Raw genomic sequence first — 22,617 nt, forward strand, 5'->3', positions numbered from 1 at the left:
CCTACTTAAAAACCTGGGGCTTAAACTCATGACCCTGAGATTGAGACCAGAGCTGAGATCAAGAGTCAGATGCTTATCTGACTGAGCCACCCAAGCGACCTTGTTCCTAGTTTTTTCTGCCGTAGATTAGTTTTGCCTATTCTAGAACTTTTTTTAATTAAAGACTTTATTTATTTGGCAGACAGAGATCACAGGTGGGGTGGGGGAGCAGGCTTCCCGCTGAGCAGAGAGCCTGATGCGGGGCTTGATCCCAGGACCCTGAGATCATGACCTGAGCTGAAGGCAGAGGCTTAACCCACTGAGCCACCCAGGCACCCCAGCTAGAACTTGATATAAATGGAATCCTGTGTGTATTCTCTTCCTGTAAGGCTTCATTTACCTAGCATATGTTTTGACATTAATCTATATTGTTGCTTATATCAATAGTTAATTGTTTTCTCTTTTTTTAGTACCTTTTAATTATTGAATAGTATTACATTGTATTAATATACAACAATTTGTTTATCCTTTCACTTATTGATGGCCATTTGTATATTTTTAAGTTGGGGTTGGGGAGAATTGTATTACTCTATGCCAGAAAGGCCAATTCTTGAACAGATAGAAAAAATATTTACAAAATAAGTCTTTTTCACTAATTTTTATGAAACAGATACTTGATATTTTCTTTCCTCAAAGCATTTGGCTATCCAGTGCCATTGGTCTCAAAGGCCAGCAGTTATTGGAGATGTCCTTCAAGTCTACAGTGGGTCTGAAGGGAGGGCTATTATTTTCTGTGAGACCAAAAAGAATGTAACTGAAATGGCCATGAATCCACATATAAAACAGGTAAGTATTTTATCATGCTTTCTCTAATTGAGATTATAGGATGATCCGTTGAGCAAAAATACTGTCCTTTGTGGACTGGTTTTGATAGTCTTTTTTTTTTTTTTTTTTTTTTGAGAGAGAGATGGGCGGTGGGGAGAGAACATGGGTGTGGGGGCAGAGAGAAGGGCAGAGGGAGAGGGAGGAAGAGAATCCCAAGCACGCTCCATGCCCAGCGCAAAGCCCTGAAGGGCGCTTGATCTCATGATCCTGAGATCATGACCTGAGCCAAATTCAAGAGTCAGACACTTAACTGACTGAGCCACCCAGGCACCCCAAGATTGTTATTTTTAGAATTGAGTCTACTTCAGAAGGAAGTTATAGCCAGCCTGTCATGGTCTTTAAGTCAGAGTGGAAGTCTGCTCGTTTTCATGAGAAGGCTTTTTTAAGACTTTTCATAATGAGATCTTGAAAATACAAAGGTTGAAACAAAATGAGTTTCTATGGGTAAGAGGGGGTAATATTCACAAATATTTATTGAATGAATGGATCAGAATACTAAGTCCATGTCTTTTTTCTTTTAACTTTTTTTTTTTAAGATTTTATTTATTTATTTGACAGACAGCGAGAGAGGGAACACAAGCAGGGGAAATGGGAGAGGGAGAAGCAGGCTTCCGCTGAGGCTTGATCCCAGGTCTCTGAGATCATACCCGAGCCAAAGGGAGATGCCTAATGACTGAGCCACCCAGGCGCCCCTTCTTTTAACTTTTTATAGTAGAAAATTTTAAACATATACAAAAGTTGACAGTCTAATGAACCCTGCATAGTCATTCTCCAGCTGCAACAATTACCTTATTTTATCCACTGCCCACTCACTTCCTTCTCCTGAATTATTTTGATGCAAACCATAGATAACATATTATTACATCCCTAAATATTTGGGTATGTGTCTCTAAAAGAAAAGAATTGTTTGTTTGTTTTAACTCAATACTGTTACCACATTTAAAATTAACAGTAATTAGTATCTCTAAATGTCAGGTAGTGTTCAGATCGTCAGTTGCCTCATGATTGCTTTGTTTTTTCTTTTAGAGTTTTTGTCTTGAATCTGGATCCACATATTTGTAAATTGTGTGATTTCATTAAATCTCTTTAATAAAAGGATTCCTTTCTCATCTATTTTTTCTTTTTTTTTAAAAGATTTTATTTATTTATTTGACAGAGATCACAAGTATGCAGAGAGGCAGGCAGAGAGAGAGAGGGGGAAGCAGGGAGCCTGATGTGGGACCCGATCCCAAGACCCCGAGATCATGACCTGAGGTGAAGGCAGAGGCCCAACCCACTGATCCACCCAGGCTCCCCTCATCTATTTTTTTCTTGTAGCTTTTTTTGTTGTTTAAGAAACTGTTTCCATAATCTAGAGTATTGCTTCCTTGTGCAATCATTTAACATGTACCTCTGTCTTCTGTATTTTCTGAAAATTCAGGTTTGTTTGTTTAATTAGGGCAAAACTATGTTATAGGAGTAATAATGTGTAGTTCTTTCTCTTTTTGTGATATTAACATCCACTGATAGTAATGCTGTCAGTTCTTATGTCAGTGTCTGTCCAATCATTTTTGTTGTCTGTGACTTATTATCTAGTAGATTCCTGAAGAAAGGCTTATGGAAATAATAATTGCCTTTTGATAATAGCCTGTTTATAAATTTATACCTGGAAACCATTTGGCTGGATATTAAAATTCTTGGTTCATATTTTCTTTCTTCAGTATCTTGAATATGTTTTGCCATTGTTCTGGGGAGTGAAGCATGCTGGAAAAAATCTAATTCCAGTCTGATTTTTTTTTTCTTCTTATAAGATTTTGCCTTTAGGCAAAAGACTTTAAGTTTTTCTTTAAAAATCAGGGATTCCTGGGTGGCACAGGTTAGGTGTCCAGCTCTTGGTTTTATATCAGGTTTTGATCTTATGGGTTGTGAGATTGAGCCCCACAGAAGGCTCTGCACTCAGTGGGGAGTCTGCTTGAAAATTCTCTTCCTCTGTCCTTCCCCACACTCTCACAGGTACTCTCTTTCTTTAGAATAAATAAATCTTTAATCAGTAGTGTTATTAGAATGTATTTTGTACTAAAAGAATGTATTTGGTATTGTTCTTGGTTATGTTTTGTGGGTACACTATAGCTTCAAATATATTTAATATTTCAGCAGAATTTTCTTGAATTACAATTTTTTTGGTGTTTGGTTTGTCTGATTGCTTTTTTTTTTTTCCCCTTTAGGGACTCTTTATGGATGTTGGTTTCTTTTTTTTCCCTCTTTGTCACTTTATCTCAAATCCTTTTCATCTCTATTTCACTTTTTAAAGATTTCCTATTTTTAAGGCATTAGCTCTTATGTTTGCTCAGTCTTGTATTCCTTCCAGTAAAGTCTTCGTTTGTGAAGTCTTTATTTCTGTTTCTTTGTTGAGTCATTTCACCTCATTTTTTTTTCTCATTTTGATTTTTCTTGTTCTTTCTTATATCATTTAAAAATTTCTCTTAGCTTATTCAGAAATATGCTATACTTTCCATTTGTTTTATGGGGGTGCCTTTCTAGAGCTCTTTCATGATTTGTGGGGATATTATTTGCTTATTCTTTTTCCCCTCTCCTGATTACTTTTTGTGGGATTCAGCTGTATTTTTTTAAATTACGTTTTTAATTTTAATTCCAGTATAGTTAACATACAGTGCTAAATTATTTCCAGGTGTCCAGTGTAGTGATTCACCAGTTCTGTACATTACTTAGGGCTCATGACGATGAGCATCTTTAATCCACATCATCTATTTCAGCTCTTCTCCAGCTCTGCTCCCCTCTAGTAACCAGCTTTTTGTTCTCTGTAGTTAAGAGTCTCTTTCTTGGTTTATCTTTCTCCCTTTTTTTCCCTTTGTTCATTAAAACAAATGAAAACAAACAAACAAAACAGTTTCTTAAATTCCACATATGAGTAAAATCATATGGTATTTGGCCTTCCCTGACTCACTTCGCTTAGCATCATACTCTCTCACTCCATCCGTGTTGCAAATGGCAAGAGTCCATCCATTCTTTTTTTATGGCTGGATAATATTAATTGTATATGCATACAATATTTCCTTTATCCACTCCTCTGTCAGTGGACACGTGGGCTGCTTCCATAGTTTGGCTGTTGTAAATAATGCTGTAATAAACATAGGGTGTATCCCTTTGAATATAGTGTTTTGTATTTTTGGGTAAATATCCAGTAGTGCAGTTACTGGATCTTAGCGTAGCTTAGGTAGCCTCTATTTTTAACTTTTCAAAGAACCTCCATACTGTTTTCCACAATGGCTGCACCAGTTTGCATTCCTACCAATAGTACACAACAGTTCCCTTTTCTCTACATCCTTGCCAGCACCTGGTGTTTCTTGTGATTTCTTTTTGATTTTAGATATTCTGACAGTGTAAGGTGATATTTCATTGTAGTTTTGATTTGCATTTCCCTGGTGGTGAGTGACATTCAGCATCTTTTCTTGTGTCTGTTGACCATCTATCTGTAATGTCTTTGGAAGAATGTCTGTTCATGTCTTCTGCCCATTTTTAAATTGGATTATTTGGGTTTATTTATTTATTTATTTATTTTGGTGTTAAGAATTTTATTCTTTACTGTTGCTCATTTTTAGGTGAAATTAATTTTTTTTTTTTTTTAAAGATTTTGTAATCTCTACACCCAGTGTGGGGCTCCAACTCACAGCCCTAAGATGGAGTGTTGCATGCTCTACTGACTCTTTATGAGCTTTAAATGGGCAGGCATGGGTCAGAATAGTTTTCAAGCTTCACAGCTCTAGAGCTAATGCTTCTGTTACTGTTTGGTATGTAAATTATATCTCAATAAAGCTGTTAAAAAAAAAAAAAGATCCCCACTTTCTGAGCTCTGGCTGTCTTTTCCCTCACTTTTATCTCAATCTTCTCTTCCTTTGCTTCTGTGATCCCTGGCATCCTCAATTTGGATCCCAGATCCAACCCTTTCTCCTTATTGTGGACCTTTGTCCTGGCAAGGAAGCATTGGCGTGTAAATTTTGAAAGTTCATAAAGGGTCCAGGCTGCTCCAGCCTCTTTCAGACCTTACTTCTGGTTCCTTATAATCGCCCTTCAGTGTACAAAAACTCTTCTGCTTTCAGCTGCTATCCTTAAATCGGTCCATTGTGCTTTCTAGGGAGTATCTGTTCTTAGGACCAGCAGATCTCCCCCTTGCCCCATATATACAAGTCTTGTCTCTACCTGTTCATGTTTTGGAAATCTTATGAAAATACTTGTTTCTTACTTTTGTCCTATATGTCTGTGGATTTTTAAGTTTGTTGTCCTAATTGCTGTGCTTGTTTTTATGTGGGAACTGGAGATTCAAAGACTATGCTGTTAATATCTTCCCCAGTATCATTTTAACTAACTGTATAGTTTTAGCTTTATATACAGTTTACATGGACGACAATTGGTAAATAGTGAAAATGATCGAGGGTAGTTGATTTACCTTTTTTCCTGTTACTTCTTTAGAACACTGAGCAGTGGTAGTGTTGCAGAAGCTCTTGTTTTATCTCCTAGGGAGGACCTGCCTTGCTGCAAAGGCTGGCTGAGAATTCCCTTCTTACTAATGAGCTTCTGTGGTTGAGAGCAATGCAGTTTCTCTTCTGCTGGTTTACTATTTAGGTAAAAAGTAGTAATACATCATTATAGGGGATACAGGATTTTAGGGACTAATGGAGGAACTTTAGTGGTTTCTGTTTCTTAATTTTTAATTTTTTTCTTAAAGTCAGTTTTTACCAGAACAATGCTTTCTTGATGCTGAATAGTCACATGCATACATACACACACCCACACATGCCTGCCCACAAACTTTTGGAAAATGATTTACTCATAAGTTGGAGATCTGGAAACCATCACTGGTATTATAAATGTATTAATGTCACTTCTTAGGACTAGTTATCAAGTGAAAAAAATCAGTGTTGTATCAAATTTTTAAAAAGTGAATTCGAAGGGGCCAGGGGAATGGGGTAACTGGATGATGGACATTGGGAAAGGCATGTGATGTAATAAGGAGCCCAGGGTATTGTACAAGACTGATGAATCACTGAACTCTACCTCTGAAACTAGTAATACATTGTATGTTAATTCATTGAATTTAATTAAAAAAATTTAAAAAGTGAATTTGAAAATTTCACAACGGAAAACCATCCAATTTATTTTAAAGTATTTTTTTTATGACTTAAAAACAACAGTAAGGCAATGTTTCCTTTCTTGAACATTTCTCTTACCTTGGGTTCTGCGATCTCACACAGGTTTTCTTCCCTCTCCAGCTAACATTTCTAAGTTTTGTTGAGGTCTTTTTGTATTCCTGTTCGTACTTCCAGTATTGGCATTCCTCATAGATCTAATGTCTGTCCTTGCGCCTTCTCACTATGTATTCTTCCTGAGCATAGTGACTAATATTATAGACTTCGGAGTCAGACATATTAGGGTTTAAATCCCGGTTATATTACTTACTAGCTGTGTAACCTTGAGCAAGTCACTTCATGTTTCTTTGCCCATGTTTCCCTTTTAAAGAGTGATATCAATGGGGCACCTGGGTGGCTCAGTCACTGAAGCATCTGGTTCTTGATTTCAGCTCAGGTCATGATCTCGGTGGTGGGATCAAGACCTCCGTCAGGCTCCACAGAATCCCCGTTTGGGATTCTGTCTCTGCCCCTCCCCACTCTGCTCACAAGCACATGTGCACGCCATGTGCATGCCCTCTCTCTAAATAAATAAATAAATAAAATTAAAAATAAGTTTTTTCCACTTTTAAGGCGTAAGTGAAATCATTTATTTAAATTATTTAACACAATGCTTTTCTTACAGCAAGCAGACAGTAAGTATAAAAATAAAGAAGTATAGCTACAGGGGCGCCTGGGTGGCTTAGTGGGTTAAAGCCTCTGCCTTCCGCTCAGGTCATGATCCCAGGGTCCTGGGATCGAGGCCCTCATCAGGCTCTCTGCTCGGCGGGGAGCCTGCTTCCTCCTCTCTCTCTGCCTGCCTCTCTGCCTACTTGTGATCTCTGTCTGTCAAATAAATAAATAAAATCTTAAAAAAAAAAGAAGTATAGCTACATATATAGATGGGTATAACTAATCACTCTTGTGGCTCCTGTGCATGTGCTGGTAATGTCTAAATCTTTCTTCAGGTTAGCTCTGTCTCCAGAATCTAGACCTGTGTTTATCTTACTGGTCACAGACACCCCAACCCATTATTGGGTACCTAAAATTGAATTCATTCTTTTCTATTTTCTTATACCCACTCTGTCTCCAACATTCCCTATTCTTAAATGGTATATCTACCCATAGACTAAGTAAGGAATCTACACATCACTCTTGACTTTTCTTCCTTTTCATTTGCTGTGCAGTTAATTACGAAGTGTTTTTGGATTTTATCTCCCATGATTTAAAATGGTCTGTTTCTTTCCTTTTTTTTTTTTTTTGGTAAGATTTATTTATTTTAGAGAAAGCAAGTACAAGTGAGAGTGGGGGTAGGGGCAGAGGCAGAGAGTCCTTAAGCAAGTTCCCCATGACCCATGAGATCAAGACCTGAGCTGAAACAAAGAATCAGACACCTAACTGACTGAGCCACCCGGGTGCCCTTAAAATGGTCCATTTCTTTCTTACTACTATTTCAGAAGCTTGAAATCTGGAAGTCATGTGTAATATTTCTTTCCTTTATATTTAATTTCTCCTCCCCTTACCAGGCCCCCCAGATTTCATCTACCAATAGTTCTTGAATTCTTTTATGGCCTCGCCCCTACTTACTTTCCAGCTTCGTCTTATTGAACCTTCTCCTCATTCTGCATGCTCTCCATACTTGCCATGTTTCCTGTCATCTCAGGGCTCTTGAACTTACAGTCTTCCTTGCTTAGCAGCTCCTACTCATCTTTCAGATAAAAGTCCAGAGTACCACTTACAAGGAATTCTTCCTTGCCCCAAAATAGGTCAGATTGTTCTCTTACAAATGTTCTTTGCCTTGGAGTGCTTGGGTGGCTCAGTAGATTGAGCATCTGACTCTTTTTTTTTTTTTTTTTTTAAGATTTTATTTATTTATTTGACAGAGAGAGAGAGAGCACAAGTAGGCAGAGCAGCAGGCAGAGAGAGAGGGAGAATCAGGCTCTCTGTTGAGCAGGGAGCCTGATGTGGGGCTTGATCCCAGGACCCTGGGATCATGACCTGAGCTGAAGGCAGAGACTTAACCAGCTGAGCCACCCAGGCACCCCTGAGCATCTGACTCTTGATTTCAGCTCAGGTCATCATCTCAGGGTTGTGAGATCAAACCCCATGTCAGCTCCATGTGGAGCCTGCTTGGGATTCTCCCTCCCTCCCTCTGCCTCCCCACTTCTCCCTCTCTAAAAAAAAATAGATAAATGCTCTTTGCCTCTTAGACTGGTGCAACATTGTTTAAACTTGTTGGCTAAATTTGTTTGCATGCCTCATTATTTGATTAATTTCCGTCTCCCCTACCAAAGTATAAAGAGGATGAGCAGGGGGGCAGTCTCATTTTTGTTTGCCATTTTATCCTGAGTGCTCAGCATGTTATAGATCACTAAATATTTATTGAATGAATAGATGGTCATTGCCACTGCCTTGGCGAGGACACTGATACCTCTTTTGGATTTCTACAACAGCCTGCTATCTGGGTCTCCCTAGCTTTTGCCTTGCCCTTTCCTAATACATTCTATACATTATAACCAGATTATTCCTTCAGTGATACAGATATGTTCAGGATACTCTTCGGCTTCCAATCATTCAGTTGTTTCATGTTGTCCACAGGATAAAATCATATTCCTTTCCAGCCTCATCTCTTATCACTTTCCCCTTTCACACTGTGGTTCAGCAATACTTGTATATTTGTAGTTCCCTGACACACTGTTTATGTATGAATTTTTTTTTGCCCAAAACTCCCTAGTCTCCTGCTCATCTTTCTGCCTACTAGTTCCTTATGATCTGTCCGGTCTCACCTTCAGTGCTGCCTTCCCCTTAAACAGAATTAAGTTAGGTTTCTTTTTTTTTTTTTTTAAGATTTTATTATTATTTATTTATTTATTTGACAGAAAGAGAGAGAGAGAGAGATCACAAGTAGGCAGAGAGGCAGGCAAAGAGAGAGGGGGAGGCAGGCCCCCTGCCAAGCAGAGAGCCAGATGCGGAGCTCGCTCCCAGGACCCTGAGATCATGACCTAAACCAAAGGCAGAGGCTTAACCCAGTGAGCCACCCAGGTGTCCCTTAAGTTGGGTTTTTCTCTCAAGTATTCCAGTAGTGCCCTGCACCTGCTTATCGTACATATCATACTATATTGAAAATACCTGTCAACTTGTCTGTCCCAGGGCTGTTTCTTTATGATTGTTTCAGAACTGGTGCATAGCAAGTACCTGGTGAATTCACTCATGAATACATTAGGCTTAGTTACTAAACTTTAGATATGGTTAGGGTTAAATCATTGTTATGAACCCTTTGAAACATTAAAAAAATTTTTTTTTAGAAATTTTATTTATTTTAGAGAGAGCGAACAGGGGAAGAGGCAGAGTGAGAGGGAGGAAGAGTGTCAAGCAGAGTCTTCACCAAGCACAGAGCCTGACATGGGGCTCGATCCCAGGACCCTGAGATCACAACCTGTGTGGAAACCAAGAGTCACTGCTCAACCAGCTGTGCCACCCAAGCACCCCTGAACTTTTAAATTTTAATAGCAGCTAGAATGCTAGGAAACTCATTTGTAATAGAAAAATTATTTGCAGTACGAGTAGAAGATAATATATAAATTGTATAAAAATAGGTTCAGTGTTATTAAATATTGTAGAAATGTAAATAAAACATTAGCAAATAATTTTTGCCTATTAGATTCACAAAAATTATAACGATTTGTAATGTACAGGGTAGGTACGGTATGATAAACCAAAGACTCATAAATGTTAGAGTAAATGGGCACAACTTTTTTCTCCCTTAAGTTTATGTATGTATTTATTTAAGTAATCTCTACACTCAGTGTGGGGTTCGAACTCACAGCCCCGTGATTGAGAGTTGCATGCTCTTCCCAGTGAGCCAGCCAGGCGCTCCCATCCCCAGAACCTCTTCTTACAACACGGTTTTGCAGTAGCTATTAAAATGTTAAATGTCGGGGCGCCTGGGTGGCTCAGTGGGTTAAAGCCTCTGCCTTTGGCTCGGGTCATGATCCCAGGGTCCTGGGATCGAGCCCTGCATCGGGCTCTCTGCTCCGCAGGGAGCCTGCTTCCTCCTCTCTCTGCCTGCCTCTCTGCCTACTTGTGATCTCTGTCTGCCAAATAAATAAATAAAATCTTTATAAAATGTTAAATGTCCATAATTTTTTATCTAGAAATTCACCTTCTACATATGTGTCCTACTAAAATACACATATACCGGGGGATGGGGAGGAGGTCCAGGGATATAAGTGCGATGTTGTTCATTGTAGTATTGTTTCTAAAGGTGAAAACTTGCATATGACCCAAATGGTCATAATAGGATATTGCTAAAATAAATGGTACTATATCATATGATGAAATCATATAGTTTTGAAAAAATGAAGTAGGGTTATATTTATAGATGTGGAAAAATGGCTAAGATAATTTGTAAAGCAGGTTTCAAAACAGTGATTATGTAGTGTGATCCCGTTTTATAAGTAAATACATAAAGTATGCTGCTATATGTGGGTTATGTGTGTATGTGTGCGTGTGTGTTTTTAAAGATTTATTTACTTATTTGAAAGAGAAAGCATGAACAGAGGAAGGGGCAGAGGGAGAGGGAGAAGCAGGTTCCCTGCTGAGCAGGGAACCCCACATGAGCCTCTGTCCCAGGATCCTGGGATCATGGCCTGAGCCAAAGGCAGACACTTACTTAACCCACTGAGCCACCCAGGTACCCCTCTATGTGTGTTTTAAAAAAATATATCTGGAGAAATATTCCCCAGACTGTTAGTGAATTATTAGGAGGCTGATATTAAGGAAAGCTTTTACATTTTGTGTTAAATATTTTTTTTAAGACTTTATTTGACAGAACACGCATGCACAAGCAGGGGCAGCAGCAGAGGGAGAGGGAGAAGCAGAGTACCTGCTGAGCAGAGAGCCTGACACGGGGCTCCATCCCAAGACCCTGAGATCTTGACCTGAGCCGAAGGCAGATGCTTAACCGACTGAGCCATGTGGGCGCCCATGCTAAATATTTTCTATAATGTTTGGTCTTTTTGAATGATAAGTATGCATTACTATAATTATCAGAAAATAAAAACATTGGGGCACCTGGCTGGCTCAGTCAGTGGAGCATCTGATTCTTAATCTTGGGGTCATGAGTTTGAGCCCCATGTTGGGTGCAGAGATTCAAAAGATTGAAAAACAGGAAGGAGCACAGACTGTGGTGTTAGGGTGCTATCAATTGCAAGTGTGAGCTGTACACTGAACTTTTTCCCTTTTTTTCAAATAGAATGCCCAGTGTTTACATGGGGACATTGCACAGTCACAAAGAGAAATTACACTGAAAGGCTTCAGAGAAGGTAGTTTTAAAGTTTTGGTGGCAACCAATGTGGCTGCCCGTGGTTTGGACATTCCTGAGGTTGACCTGGTGATTCAAAGTTCTCCTCCCCAGGTAAGAAATGAGATTTTATTCAGGAACTATAAGAACAGCATGTAAATTGCCATTTTATTTATAAAGATACTGCTTGGAATATGAAAAAGATGTTACCTGAGGTTGACCTGGTGATTCAAAGTTCTCCTCCCCAGGTAAGAAATGAGATTTTATTCAGGGACTATAAGAACAGCGTGTAAATTGCCATTTTATTTATAAAGATACTGCTTGGAATATGAAAAAGATGTTATCTGTTCTTGCTGTTAACCATTTTTTACTGATGCCGTATTAAATTGGTCAGAATCTGATGTCTTAGCAGATGTTAACTTTTCTTTGGATTTGAAGCATGGAATCATGCAGAGGGATTATAAAAAGTTGTCATATGAAGAGCCTTGGGATGCGGTGGATAAATATTTTAAATCCTGTTTTATCCAAATATTCAGCATAAAAGGATGTTGAAAGAGCACTAGGTTTGAAATAAAAATGTTATTATTGGTAGTAGCAGTTTTGTTATTGTTAGCGTTATTATTTCGTTGTTGGAATGACTACTGGCCAGATTTTTTTTTTTTTTTTTTTGCCAGATTTTAAAAAAGTATTGCTTCTTTTATTTTCAGGATGTTGAGTCCTATATTCATCGTTCTGGACGCACAGGTAGAGCTGGCCGGACAGGGATTTGCATATGTTTTTATCAACCCAGAGAAAGAGGTCAACTAAGATATGTGGAACAAAAAGCAGTAAGTAGAGTTAAATTATTTCAGGCTTATTATCTAAATGGTGCCTTAGAAAAGAGCTCTTGTTATATTTGTTTTCACAAATAGATGCTTATAACTTTTCTCAGTTTAAGCTGCATTTGGATGTGAAGCATGTGGAGAGCTAAATTTATATGAGCTGCAAGACTTTGTTTTGATACAGCTTTTATTGTGAAGACAGAAGAGCTGACTTTCTCATTTTTCCCTTGAATTTCTCCCTTGATTCTAAAATCAGAAGCGCATTGTGATTTCAGTATCTCATAGTCCAGTATTATAAAGGGGTGACTGCCATAGTCTTGGTGTATTTTTTAAGATGATATTGAGTTAAGGTAAAAACGGCCAGTTTCTGTAAGAAATTGTATACGTTTTTTGTGGCCTGTATTTTTTTTGTGTATGTGATATTTGACATTTTCCCCTATTTTCATGATGTGTGTTTTTAAATGCTATTTCGTCTACTTTGTAAAATGAGATAGGGTAATAAAAAAAAGTTGATAGAGGTGATCAGCATCTTTTTTCCTTTTTTAGAATCAGCTTTATTTTGCAGTGAAATTTCATGACTGTAACTAAGGGCAATTAAATTTTTTTTTCTCTTCCTAGAATTTGTAATTGATGATTTATTAGAAAAAGCAGGTCTTTTGATCTACTGGGGCTTGAAATCTTTAAGTCCAAGAAATGGAAATTCAACAAACTATATGAATTTAGGAATTAATTGTAAAGACTTCCATTTTTCTTTAATGTAATTCTTTCATTTTCAGGGAATTACTTTTAAACGTGTAGGTGTACCTTCTACAATGGATTTAGTTAAATCTAAAAGCATGGATGCCATCAGGTATGCTTTCTGACCTTGCTGAATAAGTTTTTCTTTTGTATTAGGCTATTCATCTTTAAGCTCTCCTAGTTCAAATATCAGAAAACTTAATCACCAGTTTTACCAGCAGACTTTAAGTTATATTAAAGTACGAAAACGTTGCTCTTTCTTTTCCCATTCATTCTCTTATATTTAGTTTTTTACCTTTGTCTTGACCAAGAAAATCTACTCTTTTTACACCATAGGTCTCTGGCTTCCGTTTCTTATGCTGCTGTTGATTTTTTCCGACCATCAGCTCAGAGATTGATAGAAGAGAAAGGGGCAGTGGATGCATTGGCTGCAGCATTAGCCCACATCTCTGGTGCATCAAGTTTTGAACCACGATCTTTGATCACCTCTGATAAGGTAGAAATCTATGAGAAAATCATGTATGGTTGAGAAAAGATTAAAATTGAACCATAGATAATCCCTCTATCTGGAGAGAAAAACAAGAGACTTTCACTTTGCACAGTACTGTGTTAACTGAAACTTACACACAAGACCCTATTCTTTATTTTGTAAGTTGCCATGGAACCATACAAATCAAAGCATAGATTCTGTGCATAGATAAACATAAATCCAAGCATCGATTCGGCACCATGCAAAGTTAGGATTACCTGTATATATGGAGGGGCTATGTGTATGGGGTGGGGTGTGTGTGTAGTGTGATACCATCTGACCTAGCCCCTTGTTGGTTAGTATCAGTTGTTAAAACAAACCACACCAGACCCATTGGTTGCAAGTAGTTCAAAGACTTACTACTCATCAGGGTATAAGTGAGGAGAGTCCCTGGATGGCAGGACCACTCAGCAAGAAAGCTCTCTGATGTTTGGGTGGGGACAGAGATTGAGAGGAAGAGGGAGAGTTGGTGAAAGAGGAGAACAAAAAGGTCAGGGCAGGTAAACTTGCATGTGACAGTTTGGCATAGTATGAATGAGCACATCGGGGTGGCTGATGTTTTCCATCTGGCAAGTGTTAACAGTTTAGTCAAATGTCATTTTGCTGGGAGTGACTTCATGTGTCCCAACTCTTCCCTCCCCCTCTCCATACACTGTGTATCTTCTTTTTTTCTTTTTTTTTTTGAGAGAAAGAGGGAGACAGAGAGTCCCAAACAGACTCTGTACCCAGAGCAGAGCCTGATGCAGGGCTCCATCCCATGACCCTAAGACCAAGACCTGAGCTGAAACCAAGAGTTGGATGCCTTAACCTACTGAGCCACCTAGATGCCCTCCCCCCACAGTGTATCTTTATTTTTTAATTTATTTTATTTTTATTAAAGATTTTATTTATATGAGAGAGAGAGAGAGCATGAACTGGGAGAGGGAGAAACAGACTCCCTACTGAGCTGGGAGCTCAATGTGGGACTCAATCCCAGGACCTTGAGATCATGACCTCTGAGCTGCAGGCAGACATTTAACAGACTGAGCCACCTAGGTGTTCCTCACACTGTGTATCTTTAAAAAAAAACACCTGGATCTTCAGGGTTGTGAGATTGAGCCCCATGTTGGGCTCTGCACTCAGCATGGAGTCTGCCTGTCTTTATCCATCTGCCCCTTGACCCCTGTGTGCTACCCCCATGCATGCACTTGTGCATGTGCTCGCTTGCTCTCTCTTTAAATAAAATCTTAAAAAAAAAAAATCAGGATCAATTCAAGTTCATATGCTACATTTGGTATTACGTTTCTCTTAATCTGGAACTGTTTTCCCATCATTTTTATTAATTTTATTAATTATTTGAAGAATATAGGTTAGTTGTCTAGATCAGAGTCTAGAGTTTCTTATCTGGGTTTTTCTGGTTTTCTTTTCTTCATACATCTTTAACTTTTGCCTTTATTCAGCCTCCCCTGTAAGCTGGAAGTAAAGTGAAAGCTTGATTTTATATTCAGGTTAAACAGTTTTGGCCGAAGTACCCTATGGGTGATAATGTACTTTATACTGTGTAACATCAGGAGGTATATAATGTCAGATTGTTTTAGTACTAATAATGCTTAGTTTGATCACTTGTTTATAATGGAAAGTTATATTCCAATTGTAAAGGTATCTTTTACACTGTGTAATTAGTAATATGTGGGGTAGTGCTTTAGCAGTGAACAAGTACCCTTTTCCTAATAACTCACCTAATACTTTTTTTCTTTTAAAGATTTTATTTATTTATTTGACAGACAGGGATCACAAGTAGGCAGAGAGGCAGGCAGAGAGAGGGAGAGAAGCAGGCTCTCTGCTGAGCAGAGAGCCCAATGCGGGGCTTGATCCCAGGACCCTGGGATCATGACCTGAGTGGAAGGCAGAGGCTTTAACCCACTGAGCCACCCAGGCGCCCCTACTTTTTTTTTTTTTTTTTTTTAAGATTTTATTTATTTATTCGAGCGAGAGTGAGTAAGAGAGAAAATACAAGCCACGGGGAGAGGCAGAGGGAGAAGTAGATGCCCCGCTCCATCCCAGGACCCTGAGATCATGACCTGAGCCAAGGCCAGACGCTTAACCAACTAAGCCACCCAGGCGCCCCTACCACCAAATACTTAAGAAAATACTTAAGCCTTACCTTTTAGGAAAATACTAAGATAGCCTTTAGAGCCAAAAAGTACCTAAGAGATCATTTGTTCCCAACCCTTATCTAATAAAAGAATCCCTCTTTGGCAGATGGGTCATCTAACTTCTGATTAAATATCTTAAAAACTCTATTAGTGGGTTTGAAATTTTCTTTTATAGTCCAACCAAAATCCAAAGCCTTTACCACAAAGGTCCTACAGGGTCATCCCCATGGTACTTCTCTGACCTCATCTCATCACTCTGCCCGTGCTTGTTTTGGCTACCCTAACCTACTTGTTACTTGAACATAAATATACTTCCACACAAGACCTTTGCACTTGCACTGTTTCAGGTGTTCGTTCTTTGTACCACATGGCTTCCTCCTTCACTTTATTTAGGTCTCTTCAAATATCACCACATTACAGAGGTCTTTCCTGATCACCCTGTATAACTAGCTTACCTTTCTTTCCCTTTACTCTCTGTTCCCTTGCCCTGCTTTATTTTTCTTTATGATGCTTATTACTATTGGGCATTTTATTTTATTTTTATTATTTTATTTTTTAAAATAATTTATTTATTTGACAGAGATCACAAGTAGGCAGAGAGGCAGGCAGAGAGAGAGGAGGAAGTAGGCTCCCTGCAGAGCAGAGAGTCGACGCTGGACTGGATCCCAGGACCCTGAGATCATGACCTGAGCCGAATGCAGAGGCTTTAACTCACTGAGCCACCCAGGCACCCATCTATTGGGCATTTTACATATTTGCTTATTCATTTACTGTCTATCCCACCTCATCCCCACCAACCCCACCCCCAGCACTAGAATGAACCTGCATGAGAGAAAGGACTATTTACTGCTGAAACTATAGCACTTACTATAGTCTCTGGCACATACATAGAGGACACTCAGTAGGTATTTGTTAGATGAGGGGCTTCTGGCTGGCTTAGTCAGTAAAACATGCGACTCTTGATCTTGGGGTTGTGAATTCAAGCCCCATGCTGGGTGTAGAGCTAACTTAAAAAAAAAAACAAAAAAAAAACCAGAACAGAATTATTAGATGAATCCCTTCCTATATCTTCTTCATGTTGATCTTTTTGTTGTCTGGTGAAGTTTTATAGAACAAGCAATTTTTAGATATGTAATAGTCCTTTAAAAGTTTAGAGAGATTTATGTCTTCTTGTTTTTCCACTCAAGTTAACTTTGACTCTTTCAGCATTTCCTCGGTTTTCACTACTTTATCTTTTCTCTGATGCTCCAGTTATCTCTTAAAGCATGATGGTTAGAATGAAATATATAGTCTTTACAGAAATACAAAGAAGAATGGTTCTTTCAGTGATCTGTAAACATTAGTCTTCTATTAATATAGTTTTAAAGAAGTTATTTTTGGGACCCCTGGGTGGCTCAGTCGATTAAGCATCTGCCTTCAGCTTAGGTCATGATCCCAGGTCCTTGGGATCGAGTCCTGCCTCAGGCTCCCTGCTCAGTGGGGAGTCTGCTTCTCCCTCTGCCTGTGGCTTCCCCTGCTTGTGCTCTCTCACACACACACTCTCTCTGACAAAATAAATCTTTATTTTTAAAGAATTAAATCTCTAAAGATTTAAAATGTTAAGTAAAATCTTTATTTAAGAAAAGTTACTTTTTTTTTTTTTTTTGGCAGCCACGTTATACTGATGGCTCATGAGAAATGTACAGTGAAGTCATGAAGGGCTGCAGAGTTGGAACTTCATTGTCCTCTTGCTGCTGCTTTTTTTCCAAAGATAATGTGACTTTTATTTCTTAAGGGGTTTGTCACCATGACTCTGGAAAGCCCAGAAGAAATAGAGGATATCAGCTGTGCATGGAAAGAACTTAACAGAAAGCTGAGTAGTAATGCTGTGTCCCAAATTACCAGAATGTGCCTCCTAAAAGGAAATATGGTAGGTTTTTCTAGACAAGTCAAAAGCTTCTCAGTCAGCTACTGTAAATGTCTCTAAAGACATTAATTCTTTGTTTAAAAAGATTCTATTCTTTCCTTTTTTTTTTTGAAGTCTAATTGGATGAATAATGCAGTTTTCTCTGAGTGATAGTTTGTTTCCTCTTGTAAATTTGGCGGAGTTATATAAGTTACCCCTTTGGGTAGAAAGCTGTAAATCATCCTGCTTAATTTGTGTAATAACCAAGTTATCTAAGTTTCTGCTCTTGGATACATATTGTGTGATTGTGTGTGGTGTTTTATTCCATGACTAAGTAACTTATGATTTCAATAGCTAAACAGCTCTATTACTCAGAGAATACTCAATATTGACTTTTAAGTGGCCTGCTCTTGGTTATTAAAGAGGATAATTAAATAAATTAGTATTTTAATACATTTTTGAAACAGCAAAGATTTCTAATCTTAGTGACTCTGTTTCTTTAATGGATTGAAAAAAGATACTATATTTATTCTTCTAAATTTACTACATAGGCTTATTCTAACCTAGAGTTTGTTTATTAGATTGTTTATTAGAAAGAATCATTTCTTTCAAAGTTTACTATTACCACAAGAATGTTTTGTGGCAAGAGTGAGACAAATATATGCATGAAGAAAAAAATGTGGAGGGGAGGGAAAAATAAAACAAGAAACTTAGGCCAAACTAATTGCCATAGTTGAGAAGTAAATTAACTTTCAATTTATTGGCAGCCAGGACCAAAAAAGAAACATCATGTTTTATACCATTCTTATTATCTGATAAACACTGCAGCTCTTCAGGATAGAAACTTTCCGGTACTAAATTTTTCAAGGAATTTATACTTTAAACATTATAGTGTCAACAAGAACTTTTATAGAGAACACTCTAGATTCTAGGTAGTAGTAGTAGTAGATTCCTATTAGATATTGTGTTTACTTTTCAGATTTAGAAAATACAGTAAGCTGCTACTCTGTGTCATGCATTATTATATGTTAGCTGTTTTAATCTTGTAAACATTCATGGGGCGTGCCCTATCTTTTCTTTTTTAGCTTCTATAAAATTACCACCAAGTATTAGTGTATTGGTAAAAAATCAACCCATCTGCATTTGAATAAAAATGTTTTCATTTTGCTTTTAGGGTGTTTGCTTTGACGTTCCCACAACTGAATCAGAAAGGTTACAGGTATTTTTAAAATTTTATGTTAAATTGAGTAGGTTTCTCTAAAAAAGAGGAATTTTTAAAAAGTGACAATATCCTTATGATGTCTTAATCAATTAACATTCCTTAATGTAATATATCTAGTCTATATCATAATTTAAAACATTTTTTATTATAAATAATTTCAGATATAAAAAACAGAATTGTGTAATGAATATTCATGTTCCCATCACTCAGCTTCAACAATGATCAGCTCATGGCCAGTTTGTTTCGTGGTTTCATGTCACTTCCATCCATTTTCCCACTCTCCTATATGTATTCTTTTTTTGCCCCCAAATTCAGCTTTGATTTTCTCTTCCATATTATACTAGGAGAAAGTGACAACAATATTTTATTTAATGCTTAAATAAACTTAAAAATTCCAGTATAGTTAACATGCAGTATTATATTAGTTTCAGGTATTCAGCACTTGCATATGATACCCAGTGTGCTTAAATAAGTTTTTATAATTTTTTATTTTACACAAAATAAGATTAAGACAAAAACAAATACCATATGACTTCACTCATACTGGAATTTCAGAAACAAAACAAATGAACAAAGGAAAAAAGAGCCAGAAAAAAACAGATCTTTAAATATAGAGGCAAACTATTGGTTGCCAGAGGGGAGGTGGGTGGCAGGTTAGGTGAAATAGATGAAGGGGTTTAAGAATTGTATGTGTTCTTTTGAAACAAATTGTAGGTATTTTATCATTTCAACCATGAATATTTCCATATACCTAACTATTAGGGGCACTTTTTTTTTTTTTTTTAAGATTTATTTATTTATTAGAGAGAGCGTGCGATCAGGGGGAGGGACAGAGGAAGAGGGAGAGAGAGAAACCTCAGGCAGACTCCCCGTCGAGTGTGGAGCCCAGCTCGGGGTTCGATCTCACAACCCTGAGACCATGACCTGAGCCGAAATCAAGAGTCGGTAGCTTAACCACCCAGGCGCCCCTTGACAGGGTATTTTAATATTCACTTTCCTTAGCAACTCATGATCACAATGAATAATAGTTAATTTAGCAGGACATAATATAGTGATGCGCTTATGAGCGGCTGATTCACATAATCTTGAGTTGTTTACTCTGATACCAAAGTATTTCCAGTGGTTACATATTTTCGACAGGTTTTTAGTCCCCAGCATTAGCTCTCACTTCTTGCTTCTGTCACTGTAACCACTGAAAGCCATGCACTAATTAATGGCCTGTTTGTTTCATGCCAAGAAAACAATGCTCTTTTATTTTTTTAATTTTAATTTTTAAAAATATTTATTTATTTGAGAGGGAGAGAGCATGTGAGAGTGGGGGTGGATCAGAGGAAGAGGGAGAGAGAATTTCAAGCAGACCCCCCCTGAGGGTGGAGCCTGATGCAGGGCTTGATCTCATAACCCTGAGTTCATGACCTGAGCCAAAATCAAGAGTTGGATGCTCAACTGACTGAGCCACCCAGGCGCCCCAGTGTGCTCTCTTTTAAAATGTATAAATTGAGTATGAAATTATGAGCCTCAAACTGAGCCTGAGAGTTTCTCCTAAGACTAAAATTTAGGAACTTTAATGAATGAGCTTCGAATATGTTTTTGTTTTTGTTTTCTGGTTTTCAGTTTTGTTTCAGATACTTTGAATTTAAATGGATAGGTGGCCTTTAGCTAATAGATGATGGATATTAAAAAAGAATCTTCTGTACTCATATGCTTGCTTATGGTTTCCATTTTGCATTTATATTAATCCTCTAAATTCCCCCACAGGCAGAGTGGCATGATTCAGACTGGATACTTTCATTGCCAGCCAAGTTACCTGAAATTGAAGAATATTATGATGGAAACACATCTTCTAACTTCAGGCAGAGGAGTGGCTGGTCAAGTGGCCGGTCAGGCCGGTCTGGCCGGTCAGGTGGTCGATCTGGTGGCCGGTCAGGTAGACAGAGTCGACAGGGAAGTCGGTCAGGAAGTCGACAAGATGGTAGACGACGAAGTGGGAATAGAAATCGATCAAGAAGTGGGGGCCACAAACGGAGTTTTGACTGAGTATTTGATAGTTAAGCTACCAGTGTGAGCTTGCCTATTTCTGCCTAATCATGTACATATCCACCCAAATTAGGTCATCATAGTTGAGGTATGTGTCTGCTCTTTGCAAAGAAGTTGGTCATATTTTTTTAAAAAGTATTTCACAAGAATGGTTGTAAACAAATCTACTTATCCAGTTATACCTTTGAATAAAAAAACTCCTTTTATTGTCTCTTTTCACTATGCGTTAAGAATTCTGTCAATGTAATCTTCTACAGGTTCTTCTAAGACATAACAGTTAAATTAGTCTTAAAATTTCTCGCATTTTGCAAAAGGTAGTGTATTTGTATTCAGATCATTCCTTCCATAGGATGTGTAGTAGAAAATAAGAAATCTCTTCTACATTAAAGGGCTATAGAAACTGGTGACTTGATTGGTTAGGTGTAGTGTTTAAATTCTATATATAGTTCACTAAAAGTGTGTGCAAGCACTGTACACTCAATAATTTATTCACCGATAATGACTGAAGTCAGTGTGCCTATCACTATGTTAATTATAAGGGATATAGTGGTGCACAAGGCACAGCACTATCATTAAGGAACTTACAGTCTAAAGACAATCAAGCAATTACGAGTGAGATTAACATCTAAAGGGTAAAATAGGTAGGTATGGAATGCTAAGGACCTATTTGGAGAGTACCAGACCAGTCTTGGAGATAGAAGGGCTTAGAAGTTTAAAAAAAGAAAAAAAGGTCTTAGAAGTGGTGATACCCAAAAGAAGTTGTTAAAAGTATCTGTTGATCTAAGCAAGTATGTGTATGGTGGGAAGAAGAGTTTAGAAGAGAGGTTTGCAGGCAGGGAGAACAGCATATGCAGGTATCCAGAGCCAAAGAATACCATAGGAAGTCTGAGGACCTACAGTTAAGTGTGGTTTGCATATGGCAGACAGAGGATGGGAATAAGAGAGAATGATTAGTATTTAACAGGGACCAGATCTTAAAGGTCTTGTGTGCATTGTTAAGAAGTTTAAACATTCTCTTGAAAAAAGATTTGAAGTAAGGAGTAACATGATGAGATCTGTGTTTTAGAAAAGATGACTGGCTGCACTGAGACTGGATTGGAGAAGGGCCAGACTGGCGGTCAGGAGGCCTCTTAAGATGATGTTGGAGTAATCCAAGGTAGAGGTGACGTTCTGCACTAATGTCAGGGAACATATTTTGACTGATAAGAACTGAGGCATTTGAGAGCTTATTACTTGTCCAGAATCAGAGCTGGATAATATGTAGTGGAATGAGGATTTAAACCCTGGTAAGTGTTGCTTCTGAACCAGCATTCTTAACCGCTGTGCTAAATAGCAGCGGTGATATTGAGAAACATGGATCGATTTCCAAAGTTTTGTTTGGTTTTCACGATTTTATTTATTTATTTGACAGAGGCATAGCAAGAGAGGGACAACAAGCAGAGGGAGTGGGAGAGGGAGAAGCAGGCTTCCCGCTGAGCAGGGAGCCTGATGCGGGTCTCAGTCCCAGGATTCTGGGATCATGACCTGAGCCGAAGGTAGATGGCCAATGACTGAGCCACCCAGGCGCCCCAAGATTTCCAAAATTTTTTGTTTCTTTTTTTTTTTTAAGTTTTCTTATTTTCTTTTCTTTTTTTTCTTCTTCTTTCTCTTTCTTTTCTTTTCCTTTCTTTTTTCTTTTCTTTTCTTTTTTTCCTTTCTTTTCCTTTCTTTCTTTCGTAATCCCTACACCTAATGTAGGGCTTGAACTCAGTGACCCCAAGATCAAGAGTCACATGTTCTTCCAACCAAGCCAGCCAGGCCCCTCCAAAGTTGTAGGAAATAAAATTGTTAGGACTTAGTGCTTGATTGAACTGGAAGATAAGAGAGGTGCAAAAGAATGAAAGAGATTTTTGTCACTGAGATAAGGTAGTAGGAGAAAGAAC

General features: G+C 38.1%; 1 protein-coding gene across 2 annotated transcripts in view; it reads left to right on the top strand.

Annotated features, from left to right (window-relative positions):
• The window catches only part of LOC111145143 (ATP-dependent RNA helicase DDX50), a 36,679-nt gene extending 15,768 nt beyond the window's left edge, over positions 1-20,911 (top strand). The window contains exons 8-15 of one of the 2 annotated variants that reach the window (XM_022499830.1): positions 676-825; positions 11,281-11,442; positions 12,036-12,155; positions 12,926-12,999; positions 13,224-13,383; positions 17,326-17,460; positions 18,611-18,655; positions 20,417-20,911. In XM_022499830.1, coding sequence (XP_022355538.1) covers positions 676-825; positions 11,281-11,442; positions 12,036-12,155; positions 12,926-12,999; positions 13,224-13,383; positions 17,326-17,460; positions 18,611-18,655; positions 20,417-20,695 — 1,125 coding nt within the window. In that variant the 3' untranslated portion in view covers positions 20,696-20,911. The remainder of the gene's footprint in view (positions 1-675; positions 826-11,280; positions 11,443-12,035; positions 12,156-12,925; positions 13,000-13,223; positions 13,384-17,325; positions 17,461-18,610; positions 18,656-20,416) is intronic. The other variant, XM_022499832.1, reaches the window with a different exon arrangement.
• Positions 20,912-22,617: the final 1,706 nt, after the last annotated feature.

Source organism: Enhydra lutris, unplaced genomic scaffold (assembly GCF_002288905.1).
Source record: "Enhydra lutris kenyoni isolate GAN:26980312 unplaced genomic scaffold, ASM228890v2 scaffoldscaffold12, whole genome shotgun sequence".
Lineage (NCBI taxonomy): Eukaryota > Metazoa > Chordata > Mammalia > Carnivora > Mustelidae > Enhydra > Enhydra lutris.